The sequence below is a fragment of the Salmo salar genome, chromosome 11 (assembly GCF_965601325.2).
Source record: "Salmo salar chromosome 11, fSalSal1, whole genome shotgun sequence".
Taxonomy (NCBI): Eukaryota; Metazoa; Chordata; class Actinopteri; order Salmoniformes; family Salmonidae; genus Salmo; species Salmo salar.
In genome coordinates this window covers 90,660,513-90,686,053 of record NC_138301.1, presented here as the reverse complement: position 1 = coordinate 90,686,053, position 25,541 = coordinate 90,660,513, and the positions used below count along the sequence as shown (strand labels likewise).

The 25,541-nt window shown below is 45.2% G+C and overlaps 1 protein-coding gene across 1 annotated transcript in view; it reads right to left on the bottom strand.

Annotated features, from left to right (window-relative positions):
* The window catches only part of cacna1bb (calcium voltage-gated channel subunit alpha1 Bb), a 222,509-nt gene that overhangs the window by 133,429 nt on the left and 63,539 nt on the right, over nucleotides 1-25,541 (bottom strand). Inside the window, exons 5-7 of the mRNA XM_082958138.1 lie at nucleotides 7,137-7,228; nucleotides 5,547-5,699; nucleotides 2,983-3,170 (exon numbers count right to left, since the gene is read on the bottom strand). Of these exons, the coding sequence (XP_082814264.1) occupies nucleotides 2,983-3,170; nucleotides 5,547-5,699; nucleotides 7,137-7,228 (433 nt within the window). The remainder of the gene's footprint in view (nucleotides 1-2,982; nucleotides 3,171-5,546; nucleotides 5,700-7,136; nucleotides 7,229-25,541) is intronic.

Genomic DNA, 25,541 nt, shown 5'->3' with positions numbered 1-25,541 from the left:
CACAATTTCGAGTCTCATACAAAAGGGTCTGAATACTTATGTAAATCAGGTATTTATGTTTGTTATTTTTTATAAATTTGTAAAAATTTACCAAAAACTGTTTTCGCTTTGTCATTATGGGGTATTGCGTGTAGATTGATGAGGAAAGTGTTTTATTTAATACATTTTAGAATAAGGCTGTAACGTAACAAAATATGGAAAAAGGGAAGGGATCTGAATACTTTCTGAATGCACTGTACTTATGTATATATTGCATTGTGATTACTGTTACAGTGCTATTTGGGTTGTTAATTGGATTCAACCCAACATTCTTACTTTCTTTTCTTTTTTTACGTTTTAATTATTTGTGTACTTGATTGACATTTTACTGCATTGCTAGGAGCTAGTTACATAAGCATTTCACTGCACACACTATAACATCTAATAAACTGTGTACGAGGCCAATAAACTTTGATTGAGAGAGACAGAGGGGAGAGTGAGCAATAGAAATGAAGACCAAAATAATGCCAGGACAACAAATACAAATTCTATCTACAGTAGACACCGTTGCCCTAGAGCACACAAAGAATGCACCACAGGTAACTTCCACAAGGCTGTGAACCATCTAAGAGACAAGGCAAGCTAGGGCCTTCTATGCCATCATAAGGAACATAAAACTCAACATCCCAATTAGGGAAATACTTCAATCAGTTGTAGAACCCATTGCCCTCTATGGTTGTGAGGTCTCACCAACCAAGAATTCACAAAATGGGACAAACGCCCAATTGAGACATACAGAATTCTGCAAAAATATACTTTGTGTACAATGCAAACCCCCAAACAATGCATGCAGAATTAACACCATACCTGCTAGCTCCAGAAAAGAGCTGTTCAATTCTACAACCACCTAGAAGGAAGTGATGCCCACCCATTCCACCACAAAGCCCTCATCTACAGAGAGAAAAGTCCCCTCAGCCAGCTGGTTCTGGGGCATTGTTCACAATCACAAACAGACCCCCAGGACAGCAACACAATAAACGCAAACAAATTATGAAAGAGCAAAAAGAGAACTATTTGACACTGGAAAGAATCAACCAAAGAAAACAGAGCAAGTTGGAAGGCTATCTGGCCTTTAACAGAGAGTACACAGTGGCAGAACACCTGAGCACTGTGACTGACCCCAAATGATGAACATCCTGGACTATGCACAGACTCAGTGAGCACAGCCTTGCTATTGAGAAAGGTCACCATAGGCAGACCTGACTCTCAAGAGAAGACAAGTTATGTGCCGACTGTCCACAAAATGAGGTGGAAACTGAGCTGCACTTCCTGACCTCCTGCCAAATGTATGACCATATTAGAGACACATATTTCCCTCAGATTACACAGACCCACAAAGAATTCAAAAATATATCAAACATTGATAAACCCCATATCTGTTAGGAGAAATACTTCAGTGTGCAATCACAGCATAAAGATTTGTAGCCCGTTGCCATGAGAAAAGGGCAACCAGTGCAGCACAAACAACACTGTAAATACCACCAATATTTATCTGTTCAATTATCTTCCCTAACAATTAGTACTACAACTATTTGCACATTGATGAAACACTGTGCGTAGCTAATAATATAACACTTTAAATGTCTTCATCTTTTTCACATCTTTTGTTGATGTTGTTGAATTTGATTCTTCTCACTTTTGTTGATTGTTTATTTCATTTGCTTTGGCAATGTAAACATATGTTTCCCATGCCAACAAAGCCCCTTCGAATTAAACTGAATCACTGATAGAAAGAGATGGGAGAGAGCAAGGGGAGAGGGAGGAAAGAGATAGATAAAAGGGAAGAGAGGGAGAGATAAAGAGGAGAGGAAGAAATGAAGGGGAGAGGAAGAGAGAGAGGGACAGGAAGCGACAGGTGCACTAAAAGCCAGGTGAATCTGTTCCAACAGCAGCATGGATCCACACAGGTGGAGCTGCTCAGCATTACGAGAAAACAGGCAACAGGAGAGGCTTTATGAAGAGGAACAAGAGGAGGAGCATGGAGAGAAAAGGGAGGGGGAGGTATTGGTGCTGGAAGTTGTAGGGGGTTGCATATGCTGCTATCCTAGGATTTGGGGTGAAAAAGGAAAAAGCCAGAATGCAGCAGGGGGAAATCTAAACTGCCATCTGCTAGTCCTGGTTCTCCAACATGAGCTGGTCTTTATTCAAACTGTCTAGGCTAGGGCTGCAATATTCCGATAACTCCCCCAAAATGACCAGGTTCCCGGGGAATCAGAAGGGAATAAGAGGAAAACCTGAGCATTTTTGGAAAGTTACCAGCATTTTGCAATCCCAGTCTAGACAAAAACCACATTTAACTAATTCAGCTTTCCAACTCAAGACAGTGTGGAGCCAGGACCCAGGGAATTGCACGGATGTGTGCGTGTGTCTGTGTGTGTGTGTGTGTGTGTGTGTGTGTGACATTCTGTGCACATACACACACAGTGGCACAGCAGACAGGTACACTCCCTCCAGATCCCCTGTGCTGTTTGCTACTCAGTCATGTAGAACCCAAACTGACAAATCAAACCCCTACAGAAGCTCTCTCCATTCATGCTTTCTCTACACTGTCATGCTCCAGCTCACTGCATACCAGATAGAATACACAGAGATAGAAAGAACGTGTGTGATGTGTCAGCTTTAAGTTAAGAAAAGGTGAAACAGTGTTGTGTGTGTGTACTGTAGGGTTGCACATTTCCGAAAACTTTCCCCAAATCTCCCAGGATTCACGGATTTCCTGCTTATTCCCCGTCTGATTCTAAGGAATCTTCTGACCAGGATTTTGGGGGGAATTTTTAGGAAAGTTACTGGATTTTTGCTAACCTATTCATATTTGAGTTAAGAATACTGTAAGTGATATGTGGTTTGAGAAAGCGCAAAAGAGAGAGAGGGAGAAAGAGAGAGAGAACGAGAGAGAGAGAGAAGAAAGAAGTAGAGCGAGGGAAAGAAAGAGAGAGAGCTCACGTTGTAGAGGATGTCCACCCATCCCTCCATGGTGATGCACTGGAAGACGGTGAGCACGGCGAACAGGATGTTGTCAAAGTTGGTGATGCCATAGTTGGGGCCGATCCAGTACTCTGTACACTCTGTACCGTTAGGACACATCCTGGCTGGGGCCTCTGTACCACAGGGGAACGCTGCCGCACGCTCACCTGGATGGGGGAGATGAGATGGTAGAGGGAGGGGGAGGGAGAGAGAGAGTAGGTGGGGGGAGGGAGAGGGAGGGAGGGAAGGGGGGAGGGAGCATTTGACTGGACAAATAACCATCATCCGAAATTCCATGACCGTCACAGCCCTAGTAATTACATATAAAACAAACACACTGGAAAATTACATTAGCTTAAAATACAACATACACACACATACAGTGCCTAGCGAAGGTCTACACACCCCTTGCACATTTTGTTACATTAAAATATAATCTACACATTTATTCAATTAGATTATATTCCTTATGGATGTTCACAACCTACTCCACATTTCCAAACTGAAAGAAAATGTTTTGAATATTTTTCAAATGAATAAAAAACACAAAATGAAGATGCATATGTCTTCCCACCCCAGAGGTAATACTTGGTGGAAGCACCTTTGGCAGCCATTACAGCTGTGAATCATTTTGAATAAGATTCTACCAACTTTCTACCAACTGTCACGTCCTGACCAGTAAAGGAGTTGTTTGTTATTGTAGTGTGGTCAGGGCGTGTCAGGGGGGTGTTTGTTTAGTGTGTTTCGGGGGTTTTGGGCAATGTTCTATGTTAGTCTATTTCTATGTCTGTGTCTATGTATTCTATTTCTATGCTAAGTTTATTGGGTTGACCTTCAATTGGAGGCAGCTGTTCCTCGTTGCCTCTAATTGAAGGTCCTATTTAATAGGGGTGTTTGTTCATTGGGATTTGTGGGTAGTTGTTTCTCCGTATAGTACGAAAAAGAAAAAAAAATATGTATGAAATTAATTGAAATGTATGCATTCACTACTGTAAGTCGCTCTGGATAAGAGCGTCTGCTAAATGACTAAAATGTAAAAATGTAAAATTTGTCCTTACGCGACTGTTTTTCGTCGTTGTTTTTGTTCAAGTGTTTTGTTTCGTTTCTCTAATAAATAAGAAGATGAGCATACACATTCCCGCTGCGTTTTGGTCCACACCATACGACGAACGTGACACCAACTCTTAGGGCAACATTTATTTATAGTTTTTGTCAAAAATTGCTCAAGCTCAGTATATTTGGTTGGGAGTCATTGATGGACAGCAATATTCAAACGTTGTCTCAAGCAGATTTCAAGACACACCAGAATAGCTTTCCAAGAGGTGTTGAGTGTTCCTTAGTGGTCCAGCTTCATTCCTGAGGCTGGACCACTCAGGAATTTCCTTGAAAATCAGACACAAGGTTTGAATATTGCTGTCCATCAATGACTCCCATCCAAATGTACTGAGCCTGAGCAATTTCTACAAAAACAATGGATAAATGTTGCCATACGAGTTATGCAGAGTTTGTAGAATCTTATTCAAAATGATTCACAGCTGTAATTGCTGCTGAAGGTGCTTCCACCAAATATTACTGGGGTGGGAAGACATACGCAATCAAGACATGTTTTTTATTTCTTTTTTTATTAATTTGGAACATTTCTATAATTCTTATTTTACTTTGAAAATGTGGAGTAGGGTGTGTAGATCGGTAAGGGGAAAAAAAATGTCATTTATTCCCTTCTGAGATGTAATTTTAAGGCAGCAAAATGTAAAGACTGTACAAGGGGTGTGTAGATGTTCACTAGCGACTGTACACACAGAAACACACTGACATGCACTCAGCGCTGAACGCAGCCGCACACCTGCTGAAGATTCACGTGCTTGACACACACACACACACACACACACACACACACACACAACTCAACATCTACACACACTTAGCACACTGTCAAGACCTTTCCACACCACCAGCATACAGGGGGTCAAATGCGTGCGCGCACACACACACACACACACACACACACACACACACACACACACACACACACACACACACACACACACACACACACACACACACACACACACACACACACACACACACACACACACACACACACACACACACACACACACACACACACACAGCTCCAGCTGGGACAGCTGTCATCACTATGCTCAACTCACCCTCTACACCCTGCAGCTGGTAAAGTATGCATGCTGTAACTATCTACTATCAGATCCATGTTCAACTCTACACTCTACACGCTGACTCCAGTGGGAGAATATCTACATTTCAGCTCTGTCCACTCCTTCCCCAAACAGACATACTTATCCAACCTTGAGAGGTGAGCTAACAAAATCTGCCAATAAAAAAGCAGTCTATCAACATGTAAACAAGCCAGCGAGGCCTAAAACTTGGTACTCTGTGTTGCGTTCCCATTACCTATTGTGTGTGTGTGTATGTATGTCTGTGTGTGTTTGTCTGTGTGGTGTCTGTGCTGGTTTGTCTGTGTTTGTGTGTATGAACTATGTATGTGTAATCCATTGAGCACTCACCAGTGTCGACAGTGAAGCAGGTGGAGTGGAACTTGCCCATGTAGAACTCCACTCCGATGATGGCAAACATGAGTATGGCGAAGAAGAGCAGCATGCCTATCTGGAGCAGAGGCACCATGGCCTTCATGATAGACTTCAACACCACCTGAAGACCTGTGGAGAGAGATGGACCGGGGGTAGAGAGAGAGGTGGAGGGGGGAGATGAGGGGGTGGCAGGGGAAGGAGAAAGGTAGAGGGGTAGAGAGAGAGGTGGAGGGGGGAGGGAGAGAGGTGAAGGTGGTAGAGAGAGAAGTGGAAGGGGGAGGGAGAGAGATGGAGGGGGTAGGGAGAGAGGTGGAGGGGTAGGGAGAGAGGTGGAAGGAGGAGGGAGAGAGTTGGAGGGGGTAGGGAGAGAGGTGGAAGGGGGAGAGAGAGGTGGAGGGGGAGGGAGAGAGTTGGAGGGGGAATGGAGAGAGTTGGAGGGGGAATGGAGAGAGGTGGAGGGGGAGAGAGGTGGAGGGGGAGAGAGAGAGGTGGAGGGGGTAAGGAGAGAGGTGGAGGGGGAGAGAGGTGGAGGAAGAGAGAGAGAGGTGGAGGGGGTAAGGAGAGAGGTGGAGGGGGAGGGAGGTGGAGGAAGAGAGAGAGAGGTGGAGGGGGAGAGAGGTGGAGGAAGAGAGAGAGAGGTGGAGGGGGTAAGGAGAGAGGTGGAGGGGGAAGGGAGAGAGAGTTGGAGGGGGAATGGAGAGAAGTGGTGGGGGAATGGAGAGAGGTGGAGGGGAGAGAGAGATGGGGAGGGAGAGAGTTAGAGGGGGAATGGAGAGAGATGGAGGGGGAGAGAGGTGGAGGGGGAATGGAGAGAGGTGGAGGGGGAATGGAGATAGGTGGAGGGGGTAAGGAGAGAGGTGGAGGGGGTAAGGAGAGAGGTGGAGGGGGAGAGAGGTGGAGGGGGAATGTAGAGAGGTGGAGGGGGTAAGGAGAGAGGTGGAGGGGGAGAGAGGTGGAGGGGGAATGGAGAGAGGTGGAGGTAGAGGGAGAGAGGTGGAGGGGGTAAGGAGAGAGGTGGAGGGGGTAAGGAGAGAGGTGGAGGGGGTAAGGAGAGAGGTGGAGGGGTAGGGAGAGAGGTGGAGGGGTAGGGAGAGAGGTGGAGGGGGTAAGGAGAGAGGTGGAGGGGGTAAGGAGAGAGGTGGAGGGGTAAGGAGAGAGGTGGAGGGGGTAAGGAGAGAGGTGGAGGGGTAAGGAGAGAGGTGGAGGGGGTAAGGAGAGAGGTGGAGGGGTAAGGAGAGAGGTGGAGGGGTAGGGAGAGAGGTGGAGGGGTAAGGAGAGTGGTGGAGGGGGTAAGGAGAGAGGTGGAGGGGTAGGGAGAGAGGTGGAGGGGTAAGGAGAGTGGTGGAGGGGGAATGGAGAGAGGTGGAGGTTGTAGGGAGAGAGGGTACCATTGGTATGTAGTCCATGTAAGGTAAAATAAGATATGTTATTTGTCTAGTCAGTTTGTGTTTGTGTTTTGAAAAGCGAATGATCTGTTTAAAAATCTTGAATCTTTCATTCATGCTACAGTAACGTTATGGTGCACACTGAGCAACCTTTGACCTGTTGTTGATGTCAGTGACTTACTGGGGATGCCAGACACCAGTTTGAGAGGTCTGAGTACTCTCACCGCCCGCAGAGTCCTCAGGTCAAAGTCTGAGCCCACCGTAGCCAGGATCCTGTTCAGGTACACACAAGACAACGGAAGGCGAGTCAGGTGAGTGCATTCAGAAGACGCATGTCTACTCAGGGCCATATTCAGTACCTATCACACAGCCTATAGCATAATAATTACTGTTTGATTACATGTGCTATCAAATTTGAATCCGCCTGATTCCCCCTTTCTCTCTCTCTCTCAAGATGTGTTCCCAGTGGAGCAGCGAGCAGCAGGTCATTGTGTGTGAACGTCAGCTTCAGAGCCACAGCTGGCAGGCTGCATTAGAAGCAGAGACAACTAAGTGCTGCACTAAAACCCACGCTCTGGGCTGGAGAGAGAGAGAGAGAGAGAGGGGGAATTGGAAGGACAGGAAGAGAAGGAGAGGTGGACAGAGAGGGAGATATATATGGATTATTGTGAGGAGAGAGGGAGTAGGAGGAGAGGATATAACGCATGAATATAAATAACAACGTAATGATTTAAGCTAAATAGAGGGAGGATAGAGGGATCGAGGAGAAGAGAGAGAGGTGTAGAGTAGCTTTATGGGTTGAGAGATCATGCAGGGTGTTGGAGGGTAAAGGCATTATGCATCACTACATGTGACAGAGTTGTTGCAACAACCCCACTGTGCATCCACACACACACACACACACACACACACACACACACACACACACACACACACACACACACACACACACACACACACACACACACACACACAAAGACCTGGGTTCATATACTATTTAGGGTATTTTAATTACTTTCAAAGACATTTGGAATAAGTATTTAGACATTTTTTTGGAAAACACAAGGGAATACCCTTGGAAAGTATTGGCAAACATTTGAAAATACTCATACTGTATTTGGAAATACTCAAATACACATACAAATAAATACTCCTACACTCCCATGCATTTGAACCCAGGTCTGTTTGGTTTTTGAAATACTTTGAAATACTTCAAATAGAAGTAGTTGCTTTGGGCCACATTATTTGAAAATACTCAAATACACAAAAAACAAGTATTTAATACACATGTATTTGAACCCAGGTCTGACACACACATGCGCAGACACAGACAATCAATGTCTGTGTTAATCTAATATCAAATATTATCCTATCAAATACTGAATCAAACGTACAGCTTATAGAGCAAGAATCTACGGTTCCCTCTATTGATAAACCCAGAGGACTGCACTGCACACACACACACACACACACACACACACACACACACACACACACACACACACACACACACACACACACACACACACACACACACACACACACACACACACACACAGACTGGGCACATGGGTGCGTGTGTGAGTTAAGAGCCCACAGGACCCAGACAATAGAGTCCACCGCACACTCTGCATCAGCACAGACACGTGGTGTGACTCACAGCGCCAGACACACACACAGCCACACACACGCACACACACGCACACACAGGGTACTCAGAGAGAGAAAGAGACAGACAGACAGACAGAGTGAGAGAGGAGAGAGATAGGGAGATAGAGAGGGGGGGAGGGAGAGCGAGAGAAAGAAAGTTGGAGAGCGAGAAAGAGTGAGCGAGAGATAGAGACAGAGCGATCCCGGCGAGGCCTCACACCACTGTGTCAGTAACAGGCAGGTCAAGTCACAATATAATGAGCACAGGCTAGGCAGGAGACGCCAGACATGTGCTCGACATGACTCCATTTTGACCATGAGACAAAACAAGACACTACAAGTGAGGTAATGAACAAAGGTTACTGTGGGTAAGAATCAGTTTAATGATATACAATATGTTGTAGTGGGTAAGAATCAGTTTAATGATATACAATATGTTGTAGTGGGTAAGAATCAGTTTAATGATATACAATATGTTGTAGTGGGTAAGAATCAGTTTAATGATATACAATATGTTGTAGTGGGTAAGAATGAGTTTAATGGGTAAGAATCAGTTTAATGATATACAATATGTTGTAGTGGGTAAGAATCAGTTTAATGATATACAATATGTTGTAGTGGGTAAGAATCAGTTTAATGATATACAATATGTTGTAGTGGGTAAGAATCAGTTTAATGATATACAATATGTTGTAATGTATCATTGAATTTGATAGGTTTGATATCGTAATAATGGATCAGCCCGAATCAACAATGAAACTTAGCTCTTAAATGTGTGTGTGTGTGTGTGCGCGTGTGCGTGTGCGTGTGCGTGCGTGCGTGTGTGTGTGTGTGTGTGTGATGGGGACATGAGGGCATGGTTTTTATGTGTGAGGGGCAGACAGCCAGCTCAGAGCTGAAGAGGAGTGGGTTTTAATATCCCTTTCTCATCACCACAGTATATCTATGTGGGCGCCAGGCGATGCCACAGGAAATATGGAGGATGATGCTATCGGCCATTAGTCACACACAGTCAGACGGCAGACAAATACACAAAGACACACACACACACACACACACACACACACACACACACACACACACACACACACTGATGAAAGCATGGACACACACACACACATTTATTTCCTCTTGTGGGTCCTTGGTGATGTTTCCCTATCCTGTGGCAGTCACCCCTTATCAGTATACCAAAAATAGCATATGGCAGAAATCTTAAGCGTATATTGTGGAGAGCTTTCACCCGTATGGACCTTTGGACTGAACTCACTAACTTGGGACTGGGACTGTTCTCATATGACACATAAAAAAAAGTAAAAAAATGTAGCAATGGCAGAACTCAGTGTATATTGTAGAGAGCGTTCACCTGTATATGGACTGCCCAGCAAGCACATTTGGTTCCTTGGAAGTTGTGGGAACGTACGTTTTTGGTTTCACATTGGTTGTGGGAAGAAAACCATATGTTTCCTGACCGGCAAAACAGAACGTTCTTAAAACGTTCTAAGAACGGAAATGAACATTTCGACTGTCCAGGGGAATTTTGATGTTTAGGTTTCAGGGAGGTTCTGAGAAAATTTTACTCTGGTTCCTTGAAAGTTTTTCTGGAAGGATTTATTAATGCTCTGAGAACATAAATGATAGGTTATTTGGAAGTTTTTGATGAACTTCTTGAAAACTTTCACTTAATATTTCAAGAAGACTCTTAATAACACTGCTACCTTATTTTCAGTTCACTTTTTTGAACTCCAAGTACAGATACGACACATGGAAATGAATTTCCTTAGGCATTAATCGGCTAAGAGGTATTGGTGTATCTGAGGGGTTTTTGGCCTGGTTTGCTAACTACCTCCCTCAAAGAGTGCAGGGTATAAAGTCAGAAAATCTGCTGTCTCAGCCACTGCCTGTCACCAAGGGAGTACCCCAAGACTCAAGTCTTAAACTCAGTTGGCCCCTCCCCGAATTTTGTGTTAAATGCTCTACAACAAACAGCTTTCTTAGTGTCCAACAAGCTTTCTCTACCCTTAACCTTGTTCTGAACACCTCCAAAGCAAAGGTCATGTGATTTGGTAAGAAGAATGCCCCTCTTCCCACAGGTGTTATTGAGGGTTTAGAGCATGAGGTAGTCACCTCATGCAAGTACTTGGGAGTATGGCTAGACGGTGCACTGTCCTTCTCTCAGCACATACAGTATCGAAGCTGCAGGCTAAAGTTAAATCTAGACTTGGTTTCCTCTATCATAATCACTCCTCTTTCACCCCAGCTGCCAAACTAACCCTGATTCAGATGACCATCCTACCCATGCTAGATTACGGAGACATAATTTATAGATCAGCAGGTAAGGGTGCTCTCGAGCGTCTAGTTGTTCTTTACCATTTGGTCATCAGATTTGCCACCAATGCTCCTTATAGGACACATCACTGCACTCTATACTCCTCTGTAAACTGGTCATCTCTGTATACCTGTTGCAAGACCCACTGTTTGATGCTTATTTATAAAACCCTCTTAGACCTCACTCCCCCCTATCTGAGATATCTACTGCAGCCCTCATCCTCCACATACAACACCTGTTCTGCTAGTCACATTCTGTTATAGGTCCCCAAAGCACACACATCCCTGGGTCGCTCCTCTTTTCAGTTCGCTGCAGCTAGCGACTGGAACGGGCTGCAACAAACACTCAAACTGGACCGTTTTATCTCCATCTCTTCATTCAAAGACTCAACCATGGACACTCTTACAGACAGTTGTGGCTGCTTTGTGTGATGTATTGTTGTCTCTACCTTCTTGACCTTTGTGCTGTTGACTGTGCCCAATCATTTTTGTACCATGTTTTGTGCTGCTACCATGTTGTGCTGCTACCATGTTGTTGTTATGTGGTGTTGCTACCATGCTGTGTTGTCATGTGTTGATGCCTTGCTATGTTGTTGTCTTGGGTCTCTCTTTATGTAGTGCTGTGTTGTCTCTCTTGCTGTGATGTGTGTTTTGCCCTTTATTTATCTTGTATTTATATATTTTTTTAAATCCCAGGCCCCCGTCCCCGCAGGAGGCCTTTTGGTAAGCCGTCATCTTTTTTTGGGTGACACAGAATCAGTGCAAGTCAAACCTACTGTATGATCTTCTGTTCCCTATCCATGAAATTAGTCCACTGCACCACCAGGATGGTGCTAATAAGCTATGTTTTTTTTACACATACAAATCTGTTCATTTAGTATATTCAAACAAACCCCATTTCAAAGGAAACAAGCAAACATTAAGATCAGGTGTGGCCAATTAGTGGGTGGGGCAAACACACTGAACGCACTTAACAAGACAGAGGATAGAGAGAGTTTTGTTGATGCTGAGAACGGAATGTATATGTTTTTAAATACCATTCTTAGAACGTTCACTGAACATAAAAAAAAAGTAATTGTGGTTTTTATGGAAAGTTTCCTTAACGTTCTGAGAACTTAATGTAGGTTTTGTTTTTTTTACATTCTCAGAACAATTTGAGAACTTGACTTTAAATAGAACCATGAGGAAACCAGTAGGAAACGTTATGCTGAAGAACTGGGAGTCCCATAGGGCGGCGCACAATTTGCCCAGAGTCGTCGGGGTTTGGCCGTCATTAAGAATTTGTTCTTAACTGACTGGCCAAGTTAAATAAAGGTTCAATTAAAAAATACGTGCTGAGAATTTTCCAAGCGACTATCCTGCACCATTCCCAGAACGTTTTATGAAGATTTTATGCTAAATAACCATAGGACAACCACGTTCACCAAGCTCTAAGAAACATATAGTTCTCAATGCTATGTGCTAGATGAGTGTGGCTATATTCTTGATAAACTTAGCAAAAAAAGAAACATCCCTTTTTCAGTACCCTGTCTTTCAAAGATAATTCGTAAAAATCCAAATAACTTCAGAGATCTTCATGGTAAAGGGTTTAAACACTGTTTCCCATGCTTGTTCAATTAACCATAAACAATTAATGAACATGCACCTGTGGAACGGTCGTTAAGACACTAACAGCTTAGGTAGGCAATTAAGGTCACAGTTATGAAAACTTAGGACACTAAAGAGGCCTTTCTACTAACTCTGAAAAACACCAAAAGAAAGATGCCCAGGGTCCCTGCTCATCTGCGTGAACGTGCCTTAGGCATGCTGCAAGGAAGCATGAGGACTGCAGATGTGGCCAGAGCAATAAATTGCAACGTCCGTACTGTGAGACGCCTAAGACAGTGCTACAGGGAGACAGGACGGACAGCTGATCATCCTCGCAGTGGCAGACCACAGGTAACAACACCTGCACAGGATCGGTACATCCAAACATCACACCTGCGGGACAGGTACAGGATGGCAACAACAACTGCCCGAGTTACATCAGGAACACACAATCCCTCCATCAGTGCTCAGACTGTCCGCAATAGGCTGAGAGAGGCTGGACTGAGGGCTTGTAGGCCTGTTGTAAGGCAGGTCCTCACCAGACATCACCGGAAACAACGTCGCCTGTGGCCACAAACCCACCGTCGCTGGACCAGACAGGACTGGCAAAAAGTGCTCTTCACTGACGAGTCGCGGTTTTGTCTCACCAGGGGTGATGGTCGGATTTGCGTTTATCGTCGAAGGAATGAGCGTTACACCGAGGCCTGTACTCTGGAGCGGGATCGATTTGTAGGTGGAGGGTCCGTCATGGTCTGGGGCGGTGTGTCACAGCATCATCGGACTGAGCTTGTTGTCATTGCAGGCGATCTCAATGCTGTGCATTACAGGGAAGACATCCTCCTCCCTCATGTGGTACCCTTCCTGCAGGCCCATCCTGACATGACCCTCCAGCATGACAATGCCACCAGCCATACTGCCCATTCTGTGCGTGATTTCCTGCAAGACAGGAATGTCAGTGTTCTACCATGGCCAGCGAAGAGCCCGGATCTCAATCCCATTGAGCACGTCTGGGACCTGTTGGATCGGAGGGTGAGGGCTAGGGCCATTCCCCCCAGAAATGTCCGGGAACTTGCAGGTGCCTTGGTGGAAGAGTGGGGAAACATCTCACAGCAAGAACTGGCAAATCTAGTGCAGTCCATGAGGAGGAGATGCACTGCAGTGCTTAATGCAGCTGGTGGCCACACCAGATACTGTTACTTTTGATTTTGACCCCCCCTTTGTTCAGGGACACATTATTCCATTTCTGTTAGTCACATGTCTGTTGAACTTGTTCATTTTATGTCTCAGTTGTTGAATCTTGTTATGTCCATAAAAATATTTACACATGTTAAGTTTGCTGAAAATAAACGCAGTTGACAGTGAGAGGACGGTTCTTTTTTTGCCGAGTTTATATTCTAGATTGTCTACAACTCTGTTCCTAGTAGCTAACAGGACATGGCTTAGACTGGATGGCAGGCAGTCCTGTGGCGGGCAGAGTCTTCACACCAAATCACACACCAAGGGAAGGTTCCTGGGAGAAACACCAGTGCTACTATATTTACACAGAGCCACACAGGAAATGCGCTCTTACATGACAGATTTCCCTCCGCAGCTGGAGAGGGGAGGCTTGAGGAGGTATAGTACCGACCTACTTTCTCTCTCTACCACTGTCACCGATACCTGTCGCTGCTCTCGGCTATTGGACCTGTGTGACTTGGTTGGTAGAGTACGGCACTTTCAACGCCAAGACCGTGGCTTCGATTCCCGCTGGGGCCCCCCGTGCAAAAAAGTATGCACACATTACTATAAGTAGCTTTGGATTAAATCGTCTGCTAAATTGCATATTGGAGTGAGGTAGATGAGGCAAGCTATTAGGAGCCGCAGGCTGACGGTAAAGCTGCATCATCAAGGTCTGATTAGACCATCTGGTTGTAAATGGTAACCGTAACAACATTACTGACAAATGAGTCATAAATGTCATCAGCCAGACTATTTCACTGATTGAGTCTTGAAGCTGACATTGTGAGGGTAGGTTTTGCTGTCGATGCGTTCAGGCTGCTCTCCTCCTGCCTCTGCTATGTTAGCCTGTTACCTGAAGATGCCTCAGTGGCTCTGGAGACTGTGTGAGAATACAGCACCTCCTTCCTTCATCTGGCTCCGCACAGCAGAGAGAGAGAGAGAGAGAGAGAGAGAGAGAGAGAGAGAGAGAGAGAGAGAGAGAGAGAGAGAGAAAGAAAGGGAGAGTGGCAGAGAGAGGGAGAGAAAGGTGTCTCGTCCTCCGTGGGTGAGTGAAACACTTTAATTACTGAAACATTGACAGGCAGGCTGGGGGCAGCGATTGAGTTCTTCACACGTCCTGACTAAAGGAGACGCCACTCCCAGAGGAGAGGACAGTGGTGTGAGCACAGTGATGACAGCCTGTCTGACTGACTGTCTGAGGAGAGAGGACCACTGGCTGGGACTACTAACGGCTCCCTGGCTTTCTACCTGATCCTATGCCTGCCTGCCTGTCTGCCTAGCTGGCTGGCTGCATGAATATCTAGCTGTCGACCTGTCTGTCTCTTGATAGGCCAAAGGCTTTATTCCAGACCTACACCGTGATACAGGTAGACAGAATGCTTGGCTGTCTGTATAGTTGTCTTTCTTAATTTCTCTGAATGCAACAAAAAAAAACACACACAGAGACACGACACACACCGTGAGCTGGCCATTAGACACAGCCCATTTCTTGCCAATTAGGGCTAATACATTTCTGCCATCACCTTTAATAGAAAGGGACCTCCGTCAAGTCCACCAATCGCGTGGCGGCAGTCTTCAACGTGTCATATCCTGTTAGTCTGCTAGGTGGGGGTCATTTCATCAGCAAAGCCTTGACCGCAGCCTCAAGCCACCAAGTGATCTGAGAAGACAGCCGTGCCGAGACGGAAACGGAGAGAGGCATTTCCCACAATGCCCCATAAGAACAGGTCTAATGAACTCATCGTGCCTGCCAAGGCTCCTTTGGATCAAAGACGGCCGGCCGCCTGTAGCAGTCGCATGGCTGTGCTTAACGGCGCTCATCATACGGAGAGACGAGACACTTCCAGATTAGAGCCATAAACATCTAACACATTAAAGACCAGGATAGGAGAGACAGACAAACCCAACTGTCCAGCCAACGTCAACAATACACAGCTTCAAAAGTAAGATGTTAATGTCTGTTCTCTGTCTCCTAGTCTTGCGTAGCCAAACTTCGCATTCTCACGTTCAGCCTGCATCACATGGACCTTGACATGCAAGGCTGTCTTTCTCCTGGTTATCTTACTGTTGTTGTGGGCAGATGCGGTGTCTATCTAGAAATAATATTCTCTGGGTTGAGTGTTGAGCAGCGCAGCTTGAGCAGTGATGTCATCGTCACAGCAGGCAGGCAGGGTACAATGTGTTCTCCTGTGAGACCTCCTGTACTGTAGACTCAGGTGAGAGGTTGAAGTCTGAGCCAGTCTTATGCCTGATCCCACATCAGTCAATTAACACAGCAGTTAACACAGCAGAGCTCGGAACATTAGTTACCCTTACAGAAAAACCACATGATTTCACATCTGGAAAATCACGATTTCACCTGAAATTTCACGTTTTGACATTTATAGTTTCATGTTATCACATGTTGCTTTACATGTTGTCACATGTTACCACATTAACTTCACATGAGTATACCAAACACCCCTCCATTTGCCCTCAGAACACTGTCAATTCGTCGGGGCATGGACTCTACAAGGTGTCGTAAGTGTTCAACAGAGATGCTGGCCCACAGTAGTGTCAAGTTGTCTGGATGTCCTTTGGGTGGTGGACCATTCTTCATACACAAGGGAAACTGTTGAGCGTAAACCCATTAGCGTTGCAATTCTTGACACAAACCGCCTGGCACCTATGACCATAACCCATTCAAAAGGCACTTCAATCGTTTGTCTTTCCCATTCACCCTCTGAATGGCATACATGCACACTCCATGTCTCAACCCTTAAAAATACTTTAACCCATCTCCTTCAACTACACTGACTGAAGTGGATTTAACAAGTGACATCAATAAGGGATCATAGCTTTCACCTGGTCAGTCTACATCATAGAAAGAGCAGGTGTTCTTAATGTTTTGTGTACTCAGTGTAAGATCACATGTAAACATGTGTTTTTGGAACAGTTCACTTGTTTTCACATGTGAAATTCATGTAATTTTCCCATATGGGTAACAATAACTGCATCCCAAGCACCAATTTGTATTTTATATCTTTTACCAGGTAAGTTGACTGAGAACCTGTTCTCATTTACAGCAACAACCTGGGGAATAGTCACAGGAGGAGGATGAATAAGCCAATTGTAAGCTGGGGATGATTAGGTGACCATGATGGTATGAGGGACAACTTGGAAATTTAGTCAGGACACCAGGGTTAACACCCCTACTCTTACAATAAGTGCCATGGGATCTTTAATGACCTCAGAGAGTCAGGACACCTGTTTAACGTCCCATCCGAAAGACAGCACCCTACACAGGGGAATTGGGATATTTTTTAGACCAAAGGAAAGAGTGCCTCCTACTGGCCCTGCAACACCACTTCCAGCAGCATCTGGTCTCCCATTTAGGGACCGACCAGGAACAACCCTGCTTAGCTTCAGAAGCAAGCCAGCAGCAGGATGCAGGGCAGTATGCTGCTGGCGAAAATGTGGACGTGGACGTCAATTAAGGTAGTCCCCAGCACCTCTCTAATTCAAAGGGGTTGGGTTAAAAAAAAAAAATCCAAGATGCCGCAATAGGAAGACGTGTTTGTTTTTCTCCCATGAAAATATTCAGTCTTTTTCGGGTTTTTTTGTATACATTTCATTATATTTCAATCTCTTTTTTTCCATTTTTGAATTAATAATACCTTCCTGCAACCTGCCTCACCCAATGTGGTACGGATCTGCTATTTTTTTAGACCTTATAACTGGAACCTCCATCAGCAGCTAGCCATCAGAAGCTAGCCAGCGAATTAGCTACTAGCTATTTAGTCATTGTTAGCCACTGCTAGTGGTCTTTACCTTTAGCTCGGACACCAGCCGCTATAGCCGGATAGCCCGGATAATACCTGCCAGTCTGCACAGCGCGATATCAGCCCTGAGCATATCGGACTGCTTTTTATCCACTACATCACCGGATTCCTGCCGCAAGCTAGATAGCTGCTACCGAGTGGCTATTGTGGCTAACGCCCTTGTCCAGAAGCATGCACCAGTTATCCTCGAGCTAGCCTCGTGCTAGGCCCATCTCCCTGCTAGCAAACGAAGTACACCAACTACAATACCTAACTTGCCAATTGGCCTGGACCCTTTCTCGACACGGAGCCCCGCCGATCCATCACGACTGGTCTGCTGGTGTAATCCGGCCGATTTGCTCTCAACCGGCCTCTGCGTCGTGTATGTTGGTGAAGATCTATCTGCTAGCCCCAGCCCACTAGCTTCCTGAACGCCGTGTCTCCCGCTCGCCTTGCGTAGTAATCTCTACTGAACGGCTCCCTGTTTCATCTATTGCTGCTCATTGGACCATATGATCACTCGGCTACACAGCTGATGCCTGCTGGACTGTTCATTAACACGGTACTTCATTTTCTTGATCTGTCGGCCCCAGCCTCGAACTCAGGCCCAGTGTGTAGCTAACTGACACTCTCTGCCCATTCATCGCCATTAACCCGTTGTTGTCTCACCCGTTGTTGTCTTAGCTCTCCCAATCAACACCTGTGATTGCTTTATGCCTCTCTCTAATGTCAATATGCCTTGTACAGTGAGGCAAAAAAGTATTTAGTCAGCCACCAATTGTGCAAGTTCTCCCACTTAAAAAGATGAGAGAGGCCTGTAATTTTCATCATAGGTACACGTCAACTATGACAGACAAAATGAGAAAGAAAATCCAGAAAATCACATTGTAGGATTTTTTATGAATTTATTTGCAAATTATGGTGGAAAATAAGTATTTGGTCACCTACAAACAAGCAAGATTTCTGGCTCTCACAGACCTGTAACTTCTTCTTTAAGAGGCTCCTCTGTCCTCCACTCGTTACCTGTATTAATGGCACCTGTTTGAACTTGTTATCAGTATAAAAGACACCTGTCCACAACCTCAAACAGTCACACTCCAAACTCCACTATGGCCAAGACCAAAGAGCTGTCAAAGGACACCAGAAACAGAATTGTAGACCTGCACCAGGCTGGGAAGAATGAATCTGCAATAGGTAAGCAGCTTGGTTTGAATAAATCAACTGTGGGAGCAATTATTAGGAAATGGAAGACATACAAGACCACTGATAATCTCCCTCGATCTGGGGCTCCACGCAAGATCTCACCCCGTGGGGTCAAAATGATCACAAGAACGGTGAGCAAAAATCCCAAAACCACACGGGGGGACCTAGTGAATGACCTGCAGAGAGCTGGGACCAAAGTAACAAAGCCTACCATCAGTAACACACTACGCCGCCAGGGACTCAAATCCTGCAGTGCCAGACGTGTCCCCCTGCTTAAGCCAGTACATGTCCAGGCCTGTCTGAAGTTTGCAAGAGAGCATTTGGATGATCCAGAAGAGGATTGGGAGAATATAACTTTTTGGTAAAAACTCAACTCGTCGTGTTTGGAGGACAAAGAATGCTGAGTTGCATCCAAAGAACACCATACCTACTGTGAAGCATGGGGGTTGAAACATCATGCTTTGGGGCTGTTTTTCTGCAAAGGGACCAGGACGACTGATCCGTGTAAAGGAAAGAATGAATGGGGCCATGTATCGTGAGATTTTGAGTGAAAACCTCCTTCCATCAGCAAGGGCATTGAAGATGAAACGTGGCTGGGTTTTTCAGCATGACAATGATCCCAAACACACCGCCCGGGCAACGAAGGAGTGGCTTCGTAAGAAGCATTTCAAGGTCCTGGAGTGGCCTAGCCAGTCTCCAGATCTCAACCCCATAGAAAATCTTTGGAGGGAGTTGAAAGTCCGTGTTGCCCAGCGACAGCCCCAAAACATCACTGCTCTAGAGGAGATCTGCATGGAGGAATGGGCCGAAATACCAGCAACAGTGTGTGAAAACCTTGTGAAGACTTACAGAAAACGTTTGACCTGTGTCATTGCCAACAAAGGGTATATAACAAAGTATTGAGATAAACTTTTGTTATTGACCAAATACTTATTTTCTACCATAATTTGCAAATAAATTCATAAAAAATCCTACAATGTGATTTTCTGGATTTCTTTTCTCTCATTTTTCTGTCATAGTTGAAGTGTACCTATGATGAGGCCTCTCTCATCTTTTTAAGTGGGAGAACTTGCACAATTGGTGGCTGACTAAATACTGTATACTGTTGTATAGGGCAGCTCTCATTGTTTTATTTTACTGCGGAGCCCCTAGTCCTGCTCAACATGCCTCAGATCGCCACCTTGTCCCACCCCCCCACACATGCGGAGACCGCACCATGCTTAACTGGCACCTCCAGAGATGCAACCTCTCTCATCGTCACTCAATGCCTAGGTTTACCTCCACTGTACTCGCACCCTACCATACCCTTGTCTGTACACTATGCCCTGAATCTATCCTACCACGCTGAGAAATCTGCTCCTTTTATTCTCTGTTCCCAAAGCACTAGACAACCAGTTCTATTAGCCTATAGCCTTACCCTCATCCAACTCCTCCTCTGTGCCTCTGGTGATGTAGAGGTTAACCCAGGCCCTCTGTGTCCCCAGGCACTCTCATTTGTTGACTTCTGCAACCGTAAAAGCCTTGGATTCATGCATGTTAACATCAGAAGCCTCCTCCCTAAGTTTGCTTTATTCACTGCTTTAGCACACTCCGCCAACCCTGATGTCCTAGCCGGTGTCTGAATCCTGGCTAAGGAAGGCCACCAAAAATCCAGAAATGTCCATCCCCAATTACAACATTTTCCGTCAAGACAGAACTGCAAAAGGGGGCGGAATTGCAATCTACTGTAGAGATAGCCTGCAGAGTTCTGTCATACTATCCAGGTCTGTACCCAAACAGTTCGAGCTTCTACTTTAAAAGATCAATCTCTCCAGAAAGAAGTCCCTCACTGTTGCCGCTTGTTATAGACCCCCCTCAGCTCCCAGCTGTGCCCTGGACACCATATGTGAATTGATTGCCCCCCATCTATCGTCAGAGTTCGTACTGTTAGGTTACCTAAATTGGGATATGATTAACACCCCGGATGTCCTACAATCTAAGCTAGATGCCCTCAATCTCACACAAATTATCAAGGAACCTACCAGGTACAACCCCAATGCCGTAAACATGGGCACGTCATAGATATCATCCCGACCAACTTGCCCTCTAAATACACCTGTTTTCAACCAGGATCTCAGCAATCACTGCCTCATTGCCTGCGTCTGTTATGGGTCCGCGGTCAAACGACCACCCCTCATCGCTGTCAAACGCTCCCTAAAACACTTCCGTGAGCAGGCCTTTCTAATCAACCTGGCCCAAGTATCCTGGAAGAATATTGACCTCATCCCATCAGTACAGGATGCCTGGTTGTTCTTTAAAAGTGCTTTCCTCACCATCTTAAATAAGCAAGCCCCTTTCAAAAAATGTAAAACTAAGAACAGATATAGCCCTTGGTTCACTCCAGACTTGACTGCCCTTGACCAGCACAAAAACATCCTGTGGCGTACTGCACTGGCTTCAAATAGTCCCCGCGATATGCAACTTTTCAGGGAAGTCAGGACCCTATACACACACAGTCAGTTAGGAAAGCAAAGGCTAGCTTTTTCAAAGAGAAATTTGCATCCTGCAGCACTAATTCCAAAAGGTTTTGGGACACTGTAAAGTCTATGCAGAATAAGAGTACCTCCTCCCAGCTGCCCACTGCACTGAGACTAGGAAACACTGTCACCACTGATAAATCCACTATAATCGATAATTTCAATAAGCATTTCTCTATGGCTGGCCATGCTTTCTACCTGGCTACCCCAACCCCGGCCAACAGCTCTCCACCCCCCGCAGCAACTGGCCCAAGCCCCCCCCTGCTTCTCCTTCACCCAAATCCAGACAGCTGATGTTCTAAAAGAGCTGAAAAATCTGGATGCCTACAAATCAGCTGGGCTAGACAACCTGGACCGTCTCTTCCTAAAATTATCTGCCGCCATTGTTGCAACCCCTATTACTAATCTGTTCAACCTCTCTTTCGTATCGTCTGAGATTCCTAAAGATTGGAAAGTGGCCACGGTCATCCCCCTCTTCAAAGGGGGAGACACTCTAAACCCAAACTGTTACAGACCTATATCCATCCTGCCCTGCCTGTCTAAAGTCTTCGAAAGCCAAGTGAACAAACAGATAACCGACCATTTCGAAACCCACCGTACCTTTTCCGCTATCAATCTGGTTTCCAAACTAGTCACGGGTGCACCTCAGCCATGCTCAAGGTCCTAAACGATATCATAACCGCCATCGATAAAATACGGTTCCATGCAGCCGTCTTCATCGACCTGGCCAAGGCTTTCGACTCTGTCAATCACCGTATTCTTATCGGCAGACTCAACAGCCTTGGTTTCTCTAATGACTGCCTTGCCTGGTTCACTAATTACTTCTCAGATAGAGTTCAGTGTGTCAAATCGGAGTGCCACAGGGTTCAATTCTCGGGCCAACTCTTTTCTCTGTATATATCAATGATGTCGCTCTTGCTGCGGGTGATTCTTCGATCCACCTCTACGCAGATGACACTATTCTGTATACATCTGTCGCTTCTTTGGACACAGTGTTAACAAACCTCCAAACGAGCTTCAACGCCATACAATACTCCTTCCGTGGCCTCCAACTACTCTTAAATGCTAGTAAACTAAATGCATGCTCTTCAACCGACCGCTGCCCGCACCCGCCCGACTAGCATCACTACTCTGGACGGTTCTGACTTAGAATATGTGGACAACTATAAATACCTAGGTGTCTGGCTAGACTGTAAACTCTCCTTCCAGACTCATATTAAGCATCTCCAATCCAAAGTTAAATCTAGAATCGGCTTCCTATTTTGCAACAAAGCCTCCTTCACACATGCTGCCAAACATACCCTTGTAAAACTGACTGTCCAACCGATCCTTGACTTCGGCCATCTCATTTAAAAAATAGCCTCCAACACTCGACTCAGCATATTGGATGCAGTCTATCACAGTGCCATCCGATTTGTCACCAAAGCCCCATATACTACCCACCACTGCGACCTGTATGCTCTCGTTGGCTGGTCCTCGCTACATATTCTTCACCAAATCCACTGGCTCCAGGTCATCTATAAGTCTTTGCTAGGTAAAGCTCCGCCTTATCTCAGCTCACTGGTCACCATAGCAACACCCAACCATAGCACGCGCTCCAGCAGGTATATTTCACTGGTCATCCCCAAAGCCAACACCTCCTTTGGCCGCCTTTCCTTCCAGTTCTCTGCTGCCAATGACTGGAACAAATTGCAAAAATCACTGAAGTTGGAGACTTATATCTCCCTCACTAACTTTAAGTGTCAGCTGTCAGAGCAGCTTACCGATCACTGCAGCTGTACACAGACCATCTGCAAATAGCCCATCCAACCAACTACCTACCTCATCCCCATATCTGTTTTTGTTTTTCTGCTCTTTTGCACACCAATATTTCTACTTGCACATCCTCATCTGCACATATATCACTCCAGTGTAAATTGTTAAATTGTATTTACTTTGCCACTATTGGCCTATTTATTGCCTTACCTCCTTACTTCATTTGCACACACTGTATACAGATTTTTCTATTGTGTTACTGACTGTACATTTGTTTATCCAATGTGTAATTCTGTGTTGTTGTTTTTGTCACACTGCTTTGCTTTATCTTGGCCAGGTCGCAGTTGTAAATGAGAACTTGTTCTCAACTGGCCTACCTGGTTAAATAAAGGTGAAATAAAAAATAAAAATAAAAATGCGGAAAGACATTTTGGTTGAATGCATTAGTTTGTGCAACTGACTAGGTAACCCCCTTCCCTTCCCTTCCCTTCCCTTCCCTTCCCTTCCCTTCCCTTCCCTTCCCTTCCCTTCCCTTCCCTTCCCTTCCCTTCCCTTCCCTTCCCTTCCCTTCCCTTCCCTTCCCTTCCCTTCCCTTTCCCTTCCCTTTCCCTTCCCTTCCCTTCCCAGCCCACTAATGTACCACAAGTTGATCCTGCACTAATTGCAGAACATCTCAAAGAAGAAAGGGAAAAGGACTGAGACATGCGTTTCCTTCCTTCTCCACACGCCATAGAATGCTCTTAGCCATTGTCAGATTTGTTAAGTTAAATAAGGAAAGAAAAGCCTGGCCGTTGGGTTTTGCCACACGGACTGGCTGACTTGATGACTAAACTAAAGCAAGCCTTAGCACCCTCTTAGCCCCGGTCACTAGTTCAAATCTTACAATTCTCCCCATAAGCCTCGTCAAAATAATACACAAATCCTTATAATTTTTGTTAACATTGAATAAAATAGTGTGAAAAAAGCAGTGGCAGGCAGCCATTTCTGGAGTGAGGAATGATCTGCTCACTGGCTGTAGGGGGGGATACTGATTGTTAGAGACCAGAGCCTGCTGTGGTTGTGACACAAATTCCATTTGTGGTGAGGCATGGCCATGGCCTTGGGAGATAGAGAGAGTTAGGGGCTGACGTCACGGTCTTATTATAGGCCGCTTCACCAAGGAACTCTGGAAAGGAAGGAAGGCACAGTGCTAGCTAATGAAAGGGGTCATCTGACCGTGTGAGAGTATCACCGAGTGCCCACAGTACACCACCCAGGGAGACTGGACCACTGCTCGCCCATATACACTGAAACCAACTGGAGGCTCTTATCAATGTATATGATTGTATGTTTAGCCTTGAGTGAAATTACTATATGTAGTAAAATAACCTGATAGGTTAGACTAAAATATACACACTTGAGATTAACTTAAGATAAAATAGTGTACCTGTAAGCATATATGTGTGGTAACATGAGTTAACCCAGACAACCTTCCTCCAGTTAATAATTGCAATTCCTGTATTGTGTTGGTGCTCCCTCAAGCATCAATCTGAGTTCTCTCCCAATGGAATCAAAAGAAAATGTGTCACCTGTCTGGCCCCAGGGAAAGAGATGAGGAGATAAAAAGAGAGAGAGAGAAAGAGAGAGAGATAGAGAAGGGGGGGAGAGAGAGAGCGAGAGAGAGAGCGAGAGAGCGAGAGAGCGAGAGAGAGAGAGAGAGAGAGAGAGAGAGAGAGATTAAATTAAATTAAAAACTGTTTAATTTGATCCTGAGTGTAGGTTATTTCCCTGACATCTGGAATCAAGGACTCATAACCCCAATCTTTAAGAACGGAGACAAATTTGACCCTAACAATTACAGAGGCATTTGTGTGAACAGTAACCTGGGGAAGGTTTTCTGTAGTATTATCAATGTAAGAGTTCTAAACTTCCTTAATAAGCACAATGTCTTGAGTAAAAGCCAAATTGGATTTATACCAAAACGTCGCACAACTGATCATATTTACACCCTACACACCCTGATAGATAAACATGTCCACCAAAATAATACCAAAATATACGGTTGCTTTATCGACTTCCATAAAGCATTTGATTCTATTTGGCATACAGAACTGTTCTACAAAGTTATTGAAAGTGGTGTAGGGGGTAAAACATATGACATAATTAAATCAATGTAAACTGGCAATACGTGCAGCATTAAAATTGGTAAGAAAAAAACAGAATTCTTTAACCAGGGGCGGGGCCTTCGCCAGGGTTGCAATCTGAGCCCTGCACGCTTCAATATTTACATTAACGAATTGGCCACTATTCTAGAAAAATCTCAGCGCCAGGTGTTAGTCTCCACAATTCAGAAGGTAAATGCCTACTCTTCGCAGGTGACCTATGCCTGCTGTCACCCACAGCACATGGCCTACAGCAGAGCCTGGACCTGCTAGAGCAGTACTGCCAGACCTGGGCCCTGGCAGTAAACCCCAAAAAGACTAAAATAATGATTTTCCAGAGAAGATCCAGATCTCAGGGAATTAGACCAAAGTTCTCAATTGGTACAAAAAT